The 16899-nt window shown below is 45.8% G+C and overlaps 1 protein-coding gene across 1 annotated transcript; it reads left to right on the forward strand.

Moving 5' to 3' along the window:
- The first annotated feature begins 1908 nt into the window (after positions 1-1908).
- Positions 1909-16420, forward strand: LOC104546140 (neurotrypsin-like). The gene is made up of 15 exons (XM_010191447.1): positions 1909-1980; positions 4123-4168; positions 5576-5812; positions 7113-7236; positions 7947-8122; positions 8610-8757; positions 9591-9769; positions 10175-10316; positions 11421-11623; positions 12631-12772; positions 13047-13252; positions 13812-13890; positions 14139-14261; positions 14791-15071; positions 15878-16420. The coding sequence occupies exons 1-15, from the start codon at positions 1909-1911 to the stop codon at positions 16186-16188; spliced, it is 2469 nt and encodes an 822-aa protein (XP_010189749.1). The 3' UTR covers positions 16189-16420.
- Positions 16421-16899: the final 479 nt, after the last annotated feature.

Here is a 16899-nt window from a genome sequence, read left to right on the forward strand (position 1 = left end):
TAGAGGTTTTAAACCCCGTTAGTATGTGTCAGAGGCTGAATGCAGCTGTTCCTTTCCAGGTCTAAAGGGCTGGGATAGGCGAGTGTCTTACGAGAGATCTGAAGGGGCATCAGCAGCCTCTCTACTCCTGACTAAACTGCAGATTTCTCCGAATGCTGGTAGTTTTTCTGTTCTGTTTAATATATCCTTTCCTTGTGTTTTCACTGGAGTGAGTGGTTCTAAATTCCAACACATTCCCATCTTTTCGTTTTATGTTCCTTTTTGCCAGCGGTACCTGAGAGTTACAGCGTGCTGTAGCATCTAAGCTATTTCCATCTTCTGTTGCCCTGATCACCTGCCTCCCTTGCTAGGAGGATATAGGAGATTTGCTCCTAATTAACTGCGTGTAATCCACCATGTCCAGAATGCACTGTGGTACAAATCCACTCAAGAAAGGGCTCTCTCCTACCCAGTCTGTGACTCTTGTAAAAGATCCATCATATAGTAGAATTTCCTTGCAGTTGATGAGTGGCTGAGGATGAGGCAACACAAAACTGTCATGTGAAGTGAGTAATGGGCAATAAGTGAGGGAAGAAAAAAAATATGCTTTTTGTCAAGCCAATGAATTTTTTTCAGCCAGTTCCTTGTTTTTATGCTGAAAGTGTCTTTGGAAATACTGCTTAGCAGACTTGGCCAGAAGTGAGCTCATTTCTTAAGGTGACCTTCATGTTTCATGCTGCAGAACACCAAGAGTTAATCTCTCCAAAATCAGAATATAGATATAGGAAACGCTGAGAGGCAACCCAGGGAACATACAGAAAATTTGCCAAGATTGAACAGCTTCAAATCGACCAATTCCCTTCTTGGATTTAATAATGTTTAAAACTAGCCTTTAACCCTAATTTGTATGAAGGAGCACTAAACTGAAAACACTGAAAACCCCACAGGATTATTCATAGCAATACTATAACGATCAACACTCTGGAAAGCATCCTAGCTAATCTATTAAAATAACTTTATAGGCCAAGGTCAAGAAGACACTTGATGGAAAAGATCTCTGGAGGCACTACCCAGTGCAGCAAGATGCAGGGCTGGAAATTGGGATTGCACCCTGGAAGGGACCGTGCCACCTGTGGATTTTCCACGGGGAGATCTGGAAGCTGCTTAACGTAAAGTTTTCTGAGTCCCATTCACCTGGGTTCAAATCTGAGGAGCGTTTGACCTCAGGAAGCTGCAAGCAGCTAATCGAGGAGGCAGCGGTGGGGGATAAAGTCCAGATTCCTTCCAACAAGTCTAATCTCTGGCAAGTGTGCGCGCACAAGCAGTCTCCTTTCCCAGTTTTGTTGCTGGAGGTTTTGCAACAGGACGCGGCCGCGGCTCCCCACCGTAGCTGCAGCCTTTGCAGCTCGGGAGGAGAAGGCAGAGGCAGCGGCGGGAAGGAACGAGTGGCTGCCCGGCGCCGGGTGGGCAGCGGCGGAGAGGCGGAGGCTGGCGCCGGGAAGAAGCGCGTACCTGGAGGCTGGGGGAGAGGGAGGGGACAGCGGGGGTGCGGGCTGAGGGCTGCGCCCCACCCGCCTGCGCTTGCCTCCTCCTGTCTTTAAGGGTGCTAGAGAAATTCCAGGGCAAGTTCCCCTCCCTTATTTGTCTCCCCAGTTTTTCCTCCTTCCAAAGAGAAGAATGGAGAAGAAGAGCAGAGGAAAAGGAAAGTGACATTGTAGGATGCTACTAGGAACTTTGATCCCTTCCCTTACGTACCTTTCCTTGCGGAGAAATGGAAGAGACATCCCGCTCCCTCCGGCGCGGAGCCGCTAGTGCCCTGCTCCCGGGTAAAGCCGGCTGCAGAGCCCGGGGAGGAGGCAGCCGCTGAGCCCGGCAGCTGAACGGGAACGTGATGCTTGACAAAGCTTCTGCCCACTTTATACAGGAAGGATGGAGGTCGTCAAAGTACTCGGGCTCCTGGTAGAGCTCCTCCGTCTGTTATGCTGCCTCAGATGTGTGGAGGTAAGACATGGTTATTCTTCTATCTGCTTGGAAGAAGTCACATGGCTCTTCTAATACCCTCACTGTAAGTGCATCTCGTTATTACTTGAATGTGTTTTCCAAAGCATCTAGGCAGCTGTGGTCTCTGAGAATGGCTGGGGGCTTGGGGAGGGATTTGTTTCGTTATGCATATAAAATTCAGCAAAGGAAACAAAGCAGGACAGTGGGATGCACAAGGGCTTGCAGATGCTTTGGCTCAGGTTTCCTATGTTTCTCAAACGCCGCAGTGACCCTGGCAGGAGAGATCCTTTGTTTCTGTTCTTCACTGATTGACCGATTACCCTGATTGCTGTTGTGGACAGATGATTTATAGCCACACGGACCTGGGGCAGTAACTGCAGCACAGGCTCTTTGCACTAAAATTGGGTAGTAGTGATGGTCAGCATTGGGGGATTTTGGAAACTGCTACAGAAACTGGCAGCAACTAATCTTTCGTTAGAAGGGAAGCATATTACTTGGACTGCAGTTATTTTGTTCATGGTCAGTCTCCAAGAAGAGAAGGTTCAGGCTTTCATATATATTTTTCATACTTTTCACATATAGTCTGTTATTAGTCCAACCCATCTCTCTGTTGCCTGCAGCCTTACCTGTGTGTGCAGGTGCACACTGAATGCTTGGAGTTGTGGGACCTGGATTACGGCTCAGTCACCTGTTTGGCACAGTCACAAAAGTGTAGCTTAGCTCGCTTTCCTCTCTGTGCAAAGAGCTCTGAGATCTTCAGCTGAGTCCTTCAGCACTGTTGGTTTACAGACCATTATGTGGGCTTGGAATCGCCTGATGCATGCAAATAGGTGGATTTTGGCTGAAAAGGCTTTCTCAGTTAAATGCTGTTTTATCTGTGCATCCCCTTGTGCATATGCACCTGAGATCTGATCTGCTGTTTCTGAACCATGTCAGAAACTCATCTTCAATATGCAGTGGCACATTCTGACTTCTGGGGGGTGATAGTGGAGCTTGGTCACGGTTTCAACACCTGCTGGGACCATATTCATAAGCTTCATTGGAAAATGATATCTGCCATGAGTAGGTGTCATTCTTGTCAGTTATCTATGGGAACTATCCCTGCTTTTTCCAGAGGTGGGTTTGGTTTAATTCCAAATGTTACTCTTCTCCTTTTCCAGGGAGAGGCAAAACTGAGAGAAGCAAAATGACAGCATTTTGAAGACAAACAGAACCATTTCCAATAGCTAGTATTCTTTATATGCACACTTCTGCTTTGTTAACTAGAACTTCTTGTTCATATAAAAGTATTAGAAATGTTCATTAAAAAGTATTTAGAAATTAATTGAACTACAAAGAGCTAGCAGAAGCATGTACAGTTTCTTTTCTTCACTTTGGGTCTGTGAAGATCTTGTACCTGCCTGCACACCATGTAATGGTGTTGAGTGGAGATCCCTATCTCTCAGCCAGCAGTCAAGTTATAACCACCAAAAACACTGCGTGTAAAACAAAATACAGTTTTGGGGCTGGACAGGATGCTGAAATTCTGATGGCTTTGTTTCATACTTTTTGTTCTTATCTATTTCACCCCATTTGGATAATAATACTATAGGCCACATCATATTCTCATGTTTTAAAAATAAGATCCTCAAAAAGCCTTGTTAGATTTTCTCCTTTAGGTGTTTCTTACTTTGTATATGGATGTCTATTACTATTTTAACAGGGATCCCTGGGGGCATCACTCCATCACATAGATACATTTCTGTCTGCTGCTGTGGCCATAGATGGCTTGCCATATACACAGGGAAAGAAAGAGTGGTTATTCATTATTTTTCTTACTGGTAACAATTATTTTCTTCTAGCTTGTGTTGCTATAGGCATCTCACTTAGGCTTTCAATTCTATTGGAAAAGAGCAAGCAGAGTGCTGCAATGTAGTGCTTAGATCAAGAGTAAACCTCTGCAGGCCAGTAATTATTCATATTGCTGTTAGTGGGCAGAGCTGTGATTGGATTTGAAGAGGAGCAATGGGGAGAGCAGGGAAGAGGCTGGTTACTAGGGTGTGTTTGCCTAAAGCAGCAAAAGGCCGAGCTGCTTTTAGGACATGCCCATGTTTATTTCATTGGATAATCATCTCTCTGCTTTTGCTCTGTTTCTTTTCCCAGGCTTTCCTGGGATCCCAGCCCAACCAAAACCATTTGCAGAGTGCAGGTAAGAACAAGAAGTTATTAATTCAGTCATTGGGCAGATTCTTTCCTGCAGTGGTGATCTGAGACCATAGGTACAATGAACCACTGCTACCTGGCGTTCTTCCTTTCTTTCCATTGCTTCTTCTGTCATCTCTCCTGCCTCAATGTCTGTTTACCTCTTTCCCCCAAATGGCCAAACTGTTTTCATTTCTTCATGTCTAATACTCTTGAAGTTCTCTATTCCTCCCACATGTTCCTTTCCTTTCATCTCTTTCTCTGCCTCAGTCTTTTTTGCACGCTCACCTTTGCCCTGCTCTAGTAGTACTGAATTCTCATACACCCCCTTCCAAGGGTCCTGGTTAATGCAAAGCACACACTGTGTTTTCCAGACACCTACTTGTATCTGCTTCTCATTTTTGTACCTTGCAGTTAACCTTCAGCTGTCACTCACCCTCTCTGAGCTTGGCAGTGGCTAGAAGGCAAAAGGCATAAGGCAAAGTTTCTCTGTACACTTGGTGTTTGTCTCACTTGCCTTTACAGCAGAAGGGTTTTCTGAAAGTGTTGTTTCCTTTTGGTTTATTCAGTGAATAGAGCTATAAATGTTATCCTTTTCTAAATCTGCTTTTCCCGTGTTATGCACTAAAAAAAGCCCATCCTCACAGGGAATCTGGTTCTGGTTTCTCTCTTACTTGTTTCAGGGTCATGAATGCAGAGTTTTCTTCTTTTGTTAAAGATTACATTAATTTAATTTTTGGGGTTTCTTTGCATAAGACATTTCACATGGGCACTGACCTGGAACATTGGTACCTGCACTTCTTCCAAAAATAAGCTCCTTTTCCCTTCCTATACATTGGCCAAGTGCAGATAAGCCAGGTAATATGCTGATGTGTACAGGGAACATACATACTATAAAGTACAATGTCATTTCCCACCTTCCTGCTTTATAGAATGAAATTGTAGCTAATTTTAAACTCTTCTTGGTCTCAATCAATTTAGACAGGCAATCAATCTTCTAAAGAGCCTAGGATCAAATTTAAGAGTATCTTATTCAGATGCCAAAGCAGGTGGGGAAGGAAGCGGAGGAGTGTGTGCCAGGCTCAAGTGCTACTCCAAAGTGAATACATCTATTGAAATAAATGGTAAAGGGAACCAGTACAAATTGTCCATGTTTGGGCCCAGAGTTAACACCTTTCAGAGGTCTGACTGGACAGTTCATTACGTTCAGATCAATTTGGTTTTTAGACAGTGCATATTATACACATTCTTTGAGCAGCTGCCTTGAAGAGTGATAGAATTAAAATCAAGCAAGTAGCAATCAAGACTGCAGACACAGGAGGTGTTTCATGAGATCAGCTGGTATCTCCCACATTGTCTAAACCTCAGTGTGTGGTGCCTGAAGTGATGCTAACAGCTGCCTTCCTGTGCTCAGCATCCAGCGTGTGTGGTGTTGGACCTCTTGGGTATTACGATGGCTTGCTGGCAGTCACTGAGGCCGGGGCAGAGTGCCTCAACTGGGCAGAGTTCCCCGATTACGTTCAACAGTACCCAGACCGTGGCTTGGGCGACCACAACCACTGCAGGAACCCGGATGGGGGAACTACGCCCTGGTGCTTCTACCGGCTCATGTCAGGGGCCATCGGCTGGGCTAACTGCGACTGTAACCAAGGTAAGAGCTGCTGTGTGCCCCTGCCAGCGCCTGGGCTGTGCTGTCTTGGGGGGCTCAGGCCAGAAATGTGTGCTGCAGACTTGCAAGCAGCAGGTGGGACACCATGTGAAAGAAGTACAGTACAATCACTGTCCTGAATTGTCGAAATAATTAGGACTAGAGGCTAGTCTGTGTGGGAGAAGACCGTCTGTATATAGTAGGGGGTGGATTTAAGCTACTGTAGCTATAATGCCTTGTATAGATGTTTTTATTCTCATACAAGGAGAGTTCTTTTTTTTTACTGTTAACTTATGCGACTCTGAAAACAGTTTAAGTTATGTGGAAAACAACCCACTCCTTCTCCTTAAGTCTCCGTATCAGAGCTCTTCTCATGTAATCATAGCAGTTCAAATATAACAGGGAAAAACCTTCTGTGGCTAGGTTTGTAAGTCTTCTGTGGCAAGGTAGGTCATAGGCTTACTTTAAAATTCCTCGCAAAGCCAAGGACTGCTGCTTATTTTGAGCATGCAGGGGAGCTGAGCTCTCTCAGTACTGTGACCCCAGCACAGCACTCTTGAAAGTGTTCTGTTTGTCCTCCTGTTTTCTGAACTTCTTCCCTTCCTGTGCATTTTGCAAAGCAGGTAAAGCATTAGTTTAATAAGTGAAAGGACAAAGTCTTTTCCCTTGTCAGTGGAAATGCTTTCAAAGACAGCTTCATTAAAGGGAAGGATACTCCAAGTGTAGTTGTGCTGTGTGCCTACCCTGAGGTACTACAGACAGAAATGTACCTTTCTCTCAGTACATAACTGAGCGAAGAGATGTGCTTTCTAAACAGTGCTAGATATTTATTGTGCAGAGGGAATTGAAAGGGCATTTACATTGGCACTTTCTTTTCTTAGAGAAATTGGAAGGTTCACCAGCTGTTACTGAACATCTAGCTGTAGCAACAGTGACTCTCACAGGTGAGGTGATCGATGGAAAATAAATTAGTGAAGTGTCACAGGAGCTAGAAAGGCTGCCATTTCCATACACCTTTTCAAGGTGGCATGTAAAATCACCCCATTTCACAAAAGGAAAATCCTGAAGATGTGGCAGAACCCACATTTCCTGCCAGTACTACCATGTCTTCGACAGGGACATAGCACCAGCCATCCTCCTGGAACTGGGAAGATGCCATGTCCTGAACTCCTCCATACAAGTCACTTCAGTGACAGCACCAGCAAAACAGGACTGAGAAAAGCCGGGTGCAGTTCAAGTCCAAGATTTGCTGGTCTGAAACCTCCATCAGAAAAGCAGCTTTTTTTTTTTGTTCTTTTGGAAGGTGCTGTGCGGTTGGCTGAAGATAGCAGTGTGGAGCTGTACTTCAATGGACTCTGGGGCACCATCTGTGCTGACCACTGGACTGACTGGGATGCCAGTGTTGTCTGCAGGCAACTAGGTTTCAGGTGAGAACCTCAGCCTGGTTGTGGGAGTTACATGCTCACATGGCCTTGGAAAGAACAACCTCTGTGGTATAATGTGTTGGCTGGAGGAGAGAAGTTTGTTTTATGGGCTTATTTCCCACTTCCTAGGGTCCTTTTCTACTGTATTCTTTCTGTGGCTATGCCCAACCTCAATTAGCGTTTGCAAGAATTTTTTAAAGCAGTAGTTTCTGCTTGGTGCTCAATGCTGTGATGAGTGAGCTGTGAGATCGTATTCCCTTTATAGTATTACCAGCTGGAGTTACCGTAGTGATCTATTAGGAATTTTGACAATGTGAACCCTCTTTGGGAATCTGGGATTTGGACCTTCAAACTTCCAAATAGCAGGGAAATAAGGCCCATAGAGAAGGAAGAAGGTGATTCATATATCTGGATGTTCCAATCTGTTGATGAATTCTTTTATCACTCTCAAATGAGGGTGCCATTTCTGACCAGAACAGCTCTTCTGCAGTAAGTAGGAAGGCAAAATGGGTTAGATGGTGGGAAGTGCTTTGTGCTTGCTTTTGCTTTCCCATTAGGCTGTACATGGCCACCCCTTTATGTACTCCCAATCGACTGGGGTCAGTGGGATGTGAAATGCCTCAACTGGGCTGGAGAGTCACAAGAACTGAGGGGAGCTTGTGAATCGAGCAGTGCTACAGCGTTTCATTGCTCTGTTGCTTTCTCTGTACCAGTGAGATCGGCACAGCTGGGAAGAAGAGTCATCCTGGACTGTGGCCTGTTCCCCTGCACCTGCAGTCAGCAAACTGCCATGGGGATGAGAAAGCCCTGCTGCAGTGTGGCTATCGGGAGGCTGTGTCAGGAGCCTGTAACCAGGGGAGTGCCGTGGTAACATGTGTCCCTCCAGAAGGTGAATCTCCAGGGGAAATTCGCTCTCTGTTTCTTGTGTCAGTGTTGCTGATAAGATGTAAAATCTAAGGTTGTGAAGCTGTGGAGAGCAAATCATTGGAGTGTGTTCTTCTTTCACCTGCTATGCAGGTGGTTACGTTCCTTCCAGTGGAAAATTATCCATCATTTTCCAATCCTAAATACTCAGAGTGGGCATACTTCTTTAATCACTGGAAGATGACTGTTTCTTATGACTACCTCCCCTTTTTATCAAACCAGGTTTTTGTCTGCAGGAAGCGAAGTCTGGTCTCTGTAGCAGCCAGTTAAAATAGCCTGTGCTGTGGGCTGCAATCGTGGCTACTTCTGGGGGGCTTAGAGGGGAGGATGTGGTAGGGTGGGACAGGAGCATCCCAAGACTTGCTCTGGCAGGTGAATCGTTCTGCCCCCTAAACTGCTGGATGTGCTTTGTCTTGTTCTGTTGTGCTTTCTTTCCCTTTCTTGAAGCACAGGTGTAGGTGCCCCTCTGCGTTTAGTTGGGGGAAAGGAGAGCTTTGAAGGGCGAGTGGAGGTTTACCATGATGGCAAGTGGGGTACCATCTGTGATGACCAGTGGGACGACCGGGATGCTGAAGTAGTTTGTAGGCAGCTGGGATTCAGGTAATTTCCCTGCTGGATGCCATAGGGTGGTAATAAAAGTGGGCAGAATGAAGAACATGAGAGCACATCCCTTCACTATAGTACCAGCCCTTTCTATAGCAAGTATACATAAACCCTGGGAAACATAATTCTCGAGCGATCATCCCATGAAGGGATTTTGTACTTAATTTCTGTCAGTTTTATGGGTTTATGCTGTGAAAAAAAAGAGTTGGTGCATCCCTATCTACTATCCCTCTGGTTTATTATTGTTTATCCCTGTTAATTATTTTGGCACAGTCCAAATGCAAATCTTCTTGGCCTCAGTGATAACTTGTCATGATGATTTTCATATGTGAACGTGCAGTTTACTTGGTTAGGTTTAAACACCTCCAGTTTCACTGACCGCCCTTAGCCTCTTCAGTCAGCAATGCCAGAGAGCACACCTCATTCTCCTCTGTGCCATTCAGCACTTAATATGGGAGCTGTTGTATACTGAGCATTCTTGAAAATCACTTCAGTACAGAACTATTTACAGGACAAGATTCAAGATTGAGACCCCTCAAACTTTGGGAGTTTTGCCTGTCACTGAGATTGAAACATCATTGTCTTCAGGACTCCTCAGGTGTCTGAACTGTTCATGTTGTGGGCACATTTTTGTTACGTCCTGGAAAGTCTTGATACAAAACTTCCCAATAAGGTATTTTGGTTAACGGTGGGCAACACCACTGTGTCAGAAATACATATGATCTATGAAAGGACACTGGCCTAGTGTAGGAGAGTCCCTGTGCAAGGCAGAATCTGAGTGCACAAGACTGTGGCCTTCCTTACTGAGCATGTGTCTGTACCATCTGCAGTGGGAACCCAAAAGCCTTGTCGTGGGCCCACTATGGGCAGGGATCTGGCCCAATCCTGCTGGATGAAGTGGAGTGCTCAGGCAATGAACTCTCACTTGACCAGTGCAAGAAGAGTGACTGGGGGCAGCAGAACTGTGACCACATTGAAGATGCTGGGGTCTCCTGTGACCCTTTCACAGGTACAGATCTACAGCTCTATGTGAGTCAGATGTGGTCTGTTGTATTCCCATATTACATGGCTTGCTCAGCATATAGCTCCCCTGCTTCAGGATCCCGCAGAACTCCCACAAGGGCTGCCAGCTGTGGAGGCAGAGAGCAAGCAGCAGGTGGGAATGAATCAGACCCAACCTTGGTGGTGTTCCCCTGGCTTTCCACAGGTGGCATGGAAAGGCTGAGGTGAATCTTCCCCTGACAGGTGGGCATGTTTGGGAGCAATGAATGTTTATTTTTTGAGTAGCCACAGATATCTGGCTATATTTGGTTTGTTTCACTCATGGGCTGCACGGAGACTTCAGCAGTGTGGCACAGGCTGTTTCTTTTCTCCTCTGCTGAGTGCTGATCTTCCCTTCTCCCACCCCTTGCAGAAGGTACTGTCAGGCTGGCTGGTGGCCACAGCCCCAGCGAAGGCAGGGTAGAAGTGTACTACAACGGAGACTGGGGCACAGTATGCGATGACGGCTGGACAGACCTTGGTGCCCAGGTGGTCTGCAGGCAGCTGGGCTTCAGGTAGGATTGAGAGTGTGTGTCGTGTCTGTGCTTCCTAATTTTGGGGATTAGATTCCATGCCCCTTCACTGGGCTAGGCTGGACCTTCATCCTTCAATGCTGTCTTTGTTAGAAGAGTTATTACCATTATACAACTTTATTCAGAAAAGATTAATAGGTATCCACATCCTTTCCCAATGGAAAAAAAAAATCTTTATTATCTCTTGCCTCAGCTTGTTTTGAAAGCAGGTAACAGGCTTGATACTGTCTTTATGTTTTTCTCTTGCCAAAGTCAGAAAGTTCTCTCAATACTCCTTAATTTTGCAGGTGTATCAGCTCAGCACTGCCACCCCCTCTGCTCTGTCAGCTATACAGTGTCACCCATCTGCTCTATCAACTAAACACACCACCTGCTTCAGTAGTTGAACAAAGACCATCAGGGCAAAAAAGAGTAGTATTACTCTTTTATATAGGGATTTTCATAATGTTTTTCTTTCAGCTCTTTGCTGAACTGTCGTCCCTCTAGATATGGTTTTAGAGAAGACTTAAAATCAGGATACTCTTGGAGCCAGTAAAGTTGGGGTTTTTTTGTGGATTTTTTTAGTATGATTATGGTATCCTTATGAAATTTCAGCTTTATAGACTGAAAAAAAAAGACTAAATTATTTCCTTTGAGTTCAGCTGCTTACTGTGTTTGTCATCTCTTGTAGCACCTAAAAGTTTGCAGCTTTCTGTATTTCAATTCCAGGTAGCCTCTTCCTATAAAAGGAAGTAGAATTCATTAAATGTTGGTATTTTTTACGCCTCCTCTGCTAGCCCCTCCTTGTCATGTCTGCCAAGCGGCCTCTGTAGTATAGCTGGCCCTTTGTGTTATTCTGACTGTGCCTTTGACCAGACACTAAAGAATGGACTGGTCTGAGGGAGCCTCTCTGAAAACTAAAGCTGGTGAGATGTGCAAGCTGCTTGCCTGCCATCCTGTGTGTCACTGAGTGATTTAGGTCAGGAGGCCACTGATATCACAGCTGAGCTCTGCAGGGGAGTTTCCCTTTTGGTCTGAGCTTGGGTCCCTCCGTGGGATTAATGAGTTTTAATGAATCTGATGATATGTTCTGTCTCCTTCCTCTAGTGGTCCTGCTACCCTGGCCTCTGAAGGAGACTATGCTGCTGGCCAAGGCTTTATCTTTCTGGATGATGTGGCTTGTGTGGGGACAGAGCTGTCCCTCCTGGACTGTTCCCACAGCAACTGGGGGCAGCATGACTGCTCACACACGGAGGATGTGGGAGTCCGCTGTTCTCCTGAGAGCAACACAGTCATGGATGGCAGCCTGGGTAACTTGCCTTGCCTCTTGCTTGGATGGTGGGGAAGTGTCTCCTGCTGGTCTGTTCCCTTGGAAGCTCTGACAGATGTAGGAGTTTTCCCTGTGCTGTCTCAGTGAGGGGGCTGCTTTTTGAGGAAGACTCCTAGGGATGAGCCCTGTCTTGGGACACGGCTACAGAGCTGTGGCTCCACCAGACGTATGGCCGGACTTGCAGAGAAACTGTGACTGGAGAGAACTGTGTTGGCAGTCTCTAAAACAAACCTGAGGGGCTGAGGAGTGGTGGCTGCCTTAGTGTGCCTTGCCCACTGATGAGATGCTTCAGCTCCATATCTGTGGGAACACGGGACCCTTTTAACTAGATCCTTTAGAAAACTGGTGTAGTTACATTAGTGTCACACCTTGCCAAGGCAAAAGGACTTCACATGTGAGGGGCTGTTGTGTGGAAATTTGCACTCTCTTGAGTGGACGGCATGCTTTTAATTAACTTGTGGATGTGTTTCAAGTTAGCATAACTTCCTTATTTATATGAGGCCTGATACTTTCCACTTCCCTGCTACAGGAGACTTTCCAGTTTGTCAGACATTTTTTACTGAAATAGACAGCATCCAACATTTTTTGTTTTTCCTGGGTGTTAAAGGCCTCTTGCCTAGAATAATATAATAGTTTTATGATTTAATGGATTTATTTCCAAGGCATGTTTAAGCTTGTTCACTCTTGGCTCAGGAGTTAATAACTTTCCTTCTGTTCTTGTTCTTCTCTTGACTTAGCTTTCAGAATATGATCCACTAATGATTTACAGTATGCATTAAATAAATTAATATGTATGTAGTCTTCTGATTCAGCACAGAGGTGAAATGAGGGACATAGTTTTCCTATAGAAACACTCCCTTTATTTTTTATTATTTTTTTAAGCTTACTGGTATCTCAGATTCATATTTTCCTATAGAACCCAAGTTCTGGGCACCTCACACTCTCTGGTGTTTTCACTTGCAGCCACCCATGTGTTTGCTGCTGCAGGGCCTCCTGTGCGGCTGGTGGATGGAGAAAGCACCAAGGAGGGACGTGTTGAGGTGTTCCTGAATGGACAGTGGGGCAGTGTCTGTGATGATGGCTGGACAGACAGAGATGCTGCTGTGGTTTGCAGGCAATTGGGATTCAGGTAAGAGCTCTGGTACACGCATCTTACAGAAAGAAACAGTTCTCAGGGGGATCGCTTCTTTCCAGACCTGTTTCTAGGGGCTTCATTTCTTAGTTTTGACATATCTGCATATGCATGGGAGAGTAGGGTCCTATTCTAACAATGTCTTCAGCAAGTACTGTACTGTCTGTGTGCAGAGTGACACATAAATATTATTTTTCTTAAAATGTGCTGGTGCATCAGGTTTACCGGCCTCCTGCTTACTGCAGATTAGCCACTCTCTCTTTAATTGCAGCGGTACAGCAAAAGCCAGGGCAATGGCTTATTTTGGTGAAGGCCATGGGCCCATCCATCTGGACAACATAGAATGCAGTGGCACAGAGCACACCCTGGGACAGTGTGTCAGGCCTGACACCAGGATTCACAGCTGCTGGCACAGTGAAGACGCTGGTGTGATATGTGACTATGTGGAAGAAAAGGTCCAAGATATTAGGAGAACAGGTGAAGTGCCTACTTCTTCTATGCAGAAATCTGGAGCTCCAGCTGTGGAATCTCTGCATGACTTTGTTTTTCCTTGGAGTTCTTCTCTTCTTTGGCTGAAACTTTACCCACAAAATAAGCATGTCCTGTCCTGCGCCTCCTGCCTTCTTCTTTGTTTTCATTGTCTCTTCTTAGGAGCACAGGGTGCTCCAGATTAGTCTGGGGAGCTCCACCCATGTAGGACCTTTGAGCCTGCAGAACTTCCCCACAGCCAAATCACCATACCCTTCCTTAGAGCAGGAACTATGGCAAACTTTGTGTTTTAGAGCACTGAGGAAATAAGTTGTAGAGATCCCATTCCTGGCATAAGACTACAGATAGTGGAGTTAAGCACCTCCACCAAAACTGAGGAAACCTATGGAATCAAATCTTCTATGAATTGCATATGCACACCACAAAGCAGTCAAATCCATGAGGATTAATGCCCTCTGGGAAGGGGAATAGTAGTTGTCTCTGTGACAGCAACTGTTGATGCTTAAGCTGAAGGTATCTACCCAACTGCTCTAACTTTGCTGTGCAGGTCCAGAGTCTGGTGTGTGTGGGATGCGCCTGCTTCCCCGTCGCAAGAAAAGGATCATAGGTGGAAACAAGTCTCTCAGGTACTACCCTGTAATTGCTGGGAAAGCCAGAAGTGGTTCCAGCTTTCTTATAGGCTCTGAAATTAGCCTGGCAAATGCTGAATACATTAACACATTTTCACTGGTGATTTTTGAACTTGATTTGATCCAGTGTGTCTATCTAGGGAAGAATGCGTGCCAGCTGAGCCCAGATGGGGCAGAGTGGATGGGAAAAGAGGAAAACCACTCCTGTGTGTGTGATGCCTATTATTCCTCTGTTTCTTCTTCAGAGGCAGTTGGCCATGGCAGGCCTCCCTACGGTTGAAGGGTTTTCGTCGAGACACTCGACTGCTGTGTGGAGCAACACTGATCAGCAGCTGCTGGGTAGTGACTGCAGCCCACTGCTTCAAAAGGTGTGTTTGTGAGTGCGAGCCCTGAGGGATACTGAATGATGAAGAAGATAACCTCATACAAGGTCATCCTCCCAGCCCAGTGGAACCACATGAGCAAAGTTTCTAAACCAAGACCTTCAGATTTTGATGTGTGTGATATTGGAGCACTTACAAGGATGAGTCAATATAGGCTTGCTTTATTCTTCACTGCTTACACCTGCCCTCTTAACTTTAAGGCCTTACAACTTAAAAGGAAACAGCATTTTGCCATTCTTTAGTGCTTTAAGCAACTGTGAACACAAGGTCACACACCTGTTGTAGCTCTTCTCATAGGGAAAAAAAGTCTTGTACATGGTAGATAGTTACTTGGGACATTCACTGACTGCAACAGCTGGCAGTATCACATCTGCTAAGGAGTCCCACAGTCCTGTAGCTGGCAGTGTTTTATCAGTTTGTGAGGAGGTGGTTCAGTCTCATAGCAACTGAGACTTGTGTGAGTCTGTTTCCTTCTTAGTAGGAGTATCAATATCTTCAGTCTCTTTTTCTCCAGGTTTGGTGTTGATGTGCGGCGCTACCTGCTTCGGGTGGGCGATTACCACACAGGTGTGAAGGATGAGTTTGAGAGGGAGCTGCCTGTGGAGCAGATTGTCCTCCACAGGAACTACTGGGCCGGCAGCAATGATAATGACATTGCCCTGGTCCGGATGCGGGGCAGAGACGGGCACTGTCTCTCCTTCAATCGCCACGTTCTGCCTGTCTGCCTGCCCGATAGGAAAGAGAAGTCTGAAATCAACAGGCAAGCCTGCATCATCTCTGGCTGGGGAGACACAGGTAAGTGATGGGGCTTTGAGAAGTAAGAAAGGTGGTGGAAATAGGGTTCAGGCACCTACATGGGCCATTAATTTATGTCTGCACAACTCAAGGCTGTGATCTTACTGCTCCTATTGTCTGTGCCAGCACATGGTGTCAAGGAGTGGAGAGGTAAGGTGATTTTTTGTGTCATTGTGTTTTCTTCTGATCTTGAGGCTTCTTGAGCTTGCCAATGGTGGAAGCTTTGGTTGCCATAGCATCCTTCTGAAGCTGTGGGAGAGAGCAATGCTGCCATCTGGCCACAGTCCTCTCTTATTTCCCCCTTCTACATGCATGTTTGCTCACAGCAGACCCCTTAGGCAGTAGCCTGTGCAGAGCTGGTGTACAAAGCCTATATTTGGATGCCTCTGAAACATCTTCCAAAATGTCTCTGATGATTGAGCACATGACAAATATTACTGCATTTATTCTCTTGAGAAAACACTGTCCTTTACAGAGGAGGAAATGGAGGCTCAGAGAGGTGAAATAAATTGAACAAGGTTCAGGTTACTTGTTGGCAAAACCAGGAGTAAGACTCATCCTTTGATCTAATCTCTTTTTCCAACCTCTTCCCCATTTCTTTGATCTTACAGCTCTTTTTTGTGGTATGGCTTGGCAGCACTGTTTTCTGAGATTATGGTGGTTCAGAGATGCTGAGCTTGGCCTACTTCTGTGCCACAGTCTTGACATGAAATGTACAAATACCTGCTTTCGTGTGGAGCACCATTGCTCTAGGTTGCTGCTGCCGTCTGTATGTGAAATGGTCTGGCTGGTCTGTTCTGTTCCAGGGAAGTCCTATTCGAGAACCCTGCTTCAGGGGGTGGTGCCTGTTCTCCCACGGGAAGACTGTGAGGTCCGTTATGGGCAGAAGTTCACTACCCGCATGATTTGTGCTGGGAACCTCTCCGAAGACAAGCGGGTAGACAGCTGCCAAGGTGACAGCGGAGGTCCACTCATGTGTCAGAGGTCAAATGGACGCTGGATCATTTTGGGGATCACTTCCTGGGGTTATGGCTGTGGTCGGAAGGATTCCCCTGGTGTGTACACAAAGGTCAGCAAATATGTACCTTGGATCAAGAAAGTGACCAAGCTAAAGTGAAAATGGCTGAGCTCTGGGAACTTCAACACATGGTCCTTTTGCCCTGCAGCAGCAGAAGGCTGTGGCTTTTGGTCTGTGACTGACTGATGGAGATTTATTTTGTTGTTGGATAATGGGAAAAGACTTTACTGTAGAACTGGGAGAAAAACAGTTATGGCTGATTCTTTGAAGTCTTTGGTTTCACTTTAGTACCTAATCTCTGAGCAGAGAAAGCAGATGCACAGTGGTAAGAATGATAGGTCTACGTTGCTCTGACTGAGCCCTGTAATGCAATCACACTTACTCCTTTGTCCTGGCACACAGAAATGGTAGAAGTGGAGAGACACCTGCCTCTGTAAACCTCTTCCCATTTTCATATGTTTGCATACTTGAAGAATGCTGCAAGGAATGGTGAGATGCTTGGAAGATGGCACCAGGCTCTGGCATAGTGGAAATCTTCAGATATTTTTTGGTAACAGCTCCCTTCAGTTCCAGGAATCAGATTTGACCTGAGCTAAGGAACAGGACAACAGTTGGGGTTTTTTGTCTTCCCTGTTATGTCTCTAGGGGGAACCTTTTCTCTTCTGAATAAAGTGCTCTGCTCCCATAAAGTGGGATCCCTTTAAAGTGTCTGTCCCTGCTAAGAGATGTTTTTCCTTCCTGCTGTAATCCTGTATCACACATTTCTAGCTGCCAGATGCTATGGTTTTATTGCTGCTTTCTCAATATAGT

Source organism: Mesitornis unicolor, unplaced genomic scaffold (assembly GCF_000695765.1).
Source record: "Mesitornis unicolor isolate BGI_N332 unplaced genomic scaffold, ASM69576v1 scaffold21009, whole genome shotgun sequence".
Lineage (NCBI taxonomy): Eukaryota > Metazoa > Chordata > Aves > Mesitornithiformes > Mesitornithidae > Mesitornis > Mesitornis unicolor.

What these genes read in the sequence shown, in the direction of transcription:
- LOC104546140 (XM_010191447.1), top strand. Translation starts at nt 1,909, where the DNA reads ATGGAGGTCGTCAAAGTACTCGGGCTCCTGGTAGAGCTCCTCCGTCTG. An exon ending in GCTGCCTCAGATGTGTGGAG is followed by an intron (nt 1,981 to 4,122) that starts GTAAGACATGGT and finishes TTCTTTTCCCAG; the next exon opens with GCTTTCCTGGGATCCCAGCC. An exon ending in GCAGCCCACTGCTTCAAAAG is followed by an intron (nt 14,262 to 14,790) that starts GTGTGTTTGTGA and finishes CTTTTTCTCCAG; the next exon opens with GTTTGGTGTTGATGTGCGGC.